The following is a 3,805-nucleotide window of genomic DNA, read 5'->3' as shown; positions in this document are numbered from 1 at the left end:
CTGTCTCTCCCCCTCTGTCTCTCCCCCCCTCTCTCTCTCCCCCCCTCTCTCTCTCCCCCTCCCCCTCTCTCACCTCTCTCTCCTTCCCACCTCACTCTCATCCCTCTCTCTCGCTCCTCTCTTCCGCTCTCTCTCAACCCCCCACTCCCCTCTATCTCTCCCCTCCCCCTCTCTCTCTCCCCCTCTATTTCTTCTCTCTCATCTTCACTCTCCCTCTCCCTCCTCTCCCCTTTCGCTTCCCTCTTTCTCCCTCCCTCTCTATCTCCTCTCACCCTCTCCTTGCTCCCTCTTTCCCCTCTCCCCCCTCTCTCTTCACCCTCTCCCCCATTTATCTTCCCTTGCTCTCTCTCCGCTCTTTCTTTCTCCTCTCTCTGTCTCCTCTTTCTCTTTGCCCCACCATCTCTCTCTTTCCCTCTCTCCCTCTCTCTCTTTTGCCACCCCTCTCTTCCCCATTCTCTCACCCTCTCCACCCCTTCTCTCTTCCCTCACCCCTCTTCCCCCCTCTCTACCCCTCTCCATTCACGCACCCTCTCTCTCCCCCTCTCACACCTCTCTCTCTTTTTCCCACCTCACTCTCATCCCTCTCGCCTCTCTTCCGCTCTCTCTCAACCCCCCTCTCTCTCTCCCCTGTCTCCATTCCCCCTCTTTCCCCTCCCTCTTTCTCTCTCCCCTCTCTCCTCTTCACTCTCTCCCACTCTTCCTCTCTCTCCTTCGCTTTCCCCCTCTCTACCGCTCTCTCTCTTTCTCCCTCCCTCTCTATCTCCCCCTCTCCACACTCTCTCCACACACACTCTCCCCTCTCTCTCTCTCTCTTGCACCCCTCTCTCTCACCTCTCTCTCTTCCCTCTCTCTCCTCCGCTCTCCCCCACCTACCTTACTCTCCGCTTGCTCTCTTTATCCCACCTACCTTACTCTCCCCTTGCTCTCTCTCCGCTCTTTCTTTCCCCTCTGTCTCTATCTCCTCTTTCTCTTTTCCCCCACCATCTCTCTCTTTCCCCATTTCTCTCTTTCCCTCTCTCTCCCTCGCCCCCTCTCTCTTTTACCACCCCTCTTCCCCCATTCTCTCACAACCTCTCCACCCCTTCTCTCTCTCCCATATTTCTTCCCTCTCACCCCTCTTCCCCCCTCTCTCACCCCTCTCTCCCCACCTCTCCCTCTTCTCTCTCTCCATTCACACCCCCTCTGTCTCTCCCCTCACCCCTCTCTCTCCCCACTGTCTCCTTGCCCTCTCTCTCTCTCTCTCTCTCTCCACCTCCCTTTGAGAGTCAGTCCCTTCGGCACAGACACTCACGGCAGCTGTGCAATGCTTCCAACGTCTCGGGACTCTTGCACTGCTCCATGGCCGGAGCTGCAGCGAGCGACTCGCCAGCCCCGGCTCCCAGCATCTATTCCCACCGCTGGTTCTGCTCCCATCCCTCCCTCAGCCCCGGCTCTCCAATACCCGCGGACCATGCAGTTTATCTGAGTTTTGAAATTTTCTTTGATCACAGAATTTCTCACCACAGAGCGTGAGAAATTTCTGGTCCGCATGAGGGCGTGAGAGTTTGTTCAAATGCGTGATTCTCACGCTCAAAGTGTGAGAGTTGGCAGCCCTGGTGAGATAGAGAGAGGGAGAAAGAGAGACAGCTACCGAGAGAGAGAGACAAGAGACAGAGAGAGAGAGGGAGTGACAGAGAGAGAGAAACAGAGAGACAGAAAGAGAGAGAGTGCTGGAGTAACTCAGCGGGTCAGGCAGCATCTGGAGAAGATAGATACAAAGTGCTGGAGTAACTCAGCGGGTCAGGCAGCATCTGTGGAGAGAATGAATGGGTGACATTTTGGGTCGAGACCCTTCTTTGGTTTAGTCCGCGCCGACCAGCGATCACCCCGTACACTAGCACTATCTTACGCACATTAGGAACAATTTAACAATTTTTCGGAGGCCGAGTAATCTACAACCTTGAACGTCTTTGAAATGTTGGAGGAAACCGGAGCACCCAGAGTAAAAACCCACGCAGGTCAAGGGGGGAACGTGGAAACTCCGCACAGACAGCACCCATAGTCAGGATCGTACCCGGGTCTCTGGCGGTGAGGCAGCAACTGTACCGCTGCGTCACTGTGCTGCGCATAATTATATGTTTCCTCCGTCATAAACGCACCCAATATGTGCTAGTAATGTCCTGTTTGCCAGCTTGTTGACCATTTGTGTTCCCCTCCTGCAGGGTTTAGGAGCTGTTGCTGTGGACAGAGAGACAGGGACGCGAGCGGCCATTGAGGGCGGCCAGGGTTCCGGTGAGCCCCCCCCCCCATTTGCTAGCTGTGCGGCTGAGCTTCGATGGAGGACCACGTGACGGGGCACAACAAGGAGAAGCTTTATGAGTGCGACGTGTGTGGCAAGGCCTGGCAGAGCCCGAGTCTGCTGGAGATCCACCAGCGGATGCACACAGGAGAACGCCCCTTCGACTGCTCGGAGTGCGGCAAGAGCTTCGCCCGCTATGGAAACCTGCAGCGGCACAAGAGCGTGCACTCCGGCGAGAGGCCCTTCACCTGCTCTGACTGCGGAAAAGGCTTCAAGTCGTCGCCAGACCTGAAGGTGCACAGGCGCCTGCACACTGGGGAGCGGCCCTATACCTGCAGCGAATGCGGCGAGGGCTTCACCCGCTTCAGTAACCTGCTGGGGCATCAACGCACCCACACCGGCGAGCGTCCCTACACCTGCACCCAGTGCGGTAAGGGCTTCACCCAGTCCACCAACCTGCTGTCCCACCAGCGCACCCACACCGGGGAGCGGCCCTACATCTGCAGCGACTGCGGCAAGGGCTTCAGCCGCTCCGACAGCCTGCTGTACCACCAGCGCACCCACACCGGCGAGCGCCCCTACACCTGCGCCCAGTGCGGCAAGGGCTTCACTAAGTCCAGTCACGTGCTGTCCCACCAGCGCATCCACACCGGCGAGCGCCCCCACACCTGCGCCCAGTGCGGCAAGGGCTTCACTCAGTCCAGCAGCCTGCTGGACCACCAGCGCACCCACACCCGTGAGCGCCCATTTACCTGCGTCCAGTGTGGCAAGGGCTTCACTCGCTCCTCCAAGCTGCTGTCCCACCAGCGGGTGCACGCCGGAAACCGTCCCGTCCCCAGCCCGGTGTGTGGAGAGCGCTTTGCCATGGTCTCCCGCAGCCTGTCTCGCCAGCGCGTGCACACCAGTGGCCAACCGTATGACTGCCCGTACTGTGGTGAGGAGTTTGACAGCTCGTGGGGGTTGCGGCAGCACCGGAGGACCCACGCCGGCGAGCAGCTGCTCCCACTGTGACAAGAGAGCACGGGGGCTGCAGGAGCACCAGCGGTTACACACCGGAGAGAGACCCTTTGTGTGCGCTGAATGTGGCAAGGGCTTCACCCGGCTTGACCACCTGCTGGAACACCGGCGAGTCCACACCGGCCAGTGCCCCTTCACCTGCCCACTCTGCGGCAAGGCCTTTGCCCACTCCTCCAGCCTGCTGGCACACCAACATGTGGATAAGTGCTGTTTAGGTAGACACAAAATGCTGGAAGGTATGGGTAATGTTTCAGGGTCAAGACCCATCTTCAGTGCCAACCCGAAACGTCACCCATTCCTTGTATCCAGAGATGTTGCCTGTTCCGCTGAGTTACTCCAGCACTCTGAAATGTCGCCTACACATGTTCTCCAGAGATGCTGCCTGACTCACTGAGTTACTCCAGCACTCTGAAATGTCACCTATACATGTTCTCCAGAGATGCTGCCTGATCCGATGAGTTACTTCAGCACTTTGTGTTAGTCATAGAGTGATACAGTGTGGAACCAGGC

The 3,805-nt window shown here is 58.0% G+C and overlaps 1 protein-coding gene across 1 annotated transcript; it reads left to right on the top strand.

Moving 5' to 3' along the window:
* Positions 1-2,308: 2,308 nt before the first annotated feature.
* On the top strand, positions 2,309-3,091 carry LOC116982129 (zinc finger protein 239-like; the record flags this gene model as incomplete). The annotated part of the gene is made up of 1 exon (XM_033035453.1): positions 2,309-3,091. A coding segment is annotated over exon 1 (777 nt), but the record flags the coding sequence as incomplete, so codon positions are not given.
* Between the last annotated feature and the right edge of the window lie 714 nt (positions 3,092-3,805).

This window comes from Amblyraja radiata, chromosome 16 (genome assembly GCF_010909765.2).
Source record: "Amblyraja radiata isolate CabotCenter1 chromosome 16, sAmbRad1.1.pri, whole genome shotgun sequence".
Taxonomy (NCBI): domain Eukaryota; kingdom Metazoa; phylum Chordata; class Chondrichthyes; order Rajiformes; family Rajidae; genus Amblyraja; species Amblyraja radiata.
Note: the sequence above shows the minus strand (reverse complement) of the source record. Positions and strands in the feature narration are given on the sequence as shown.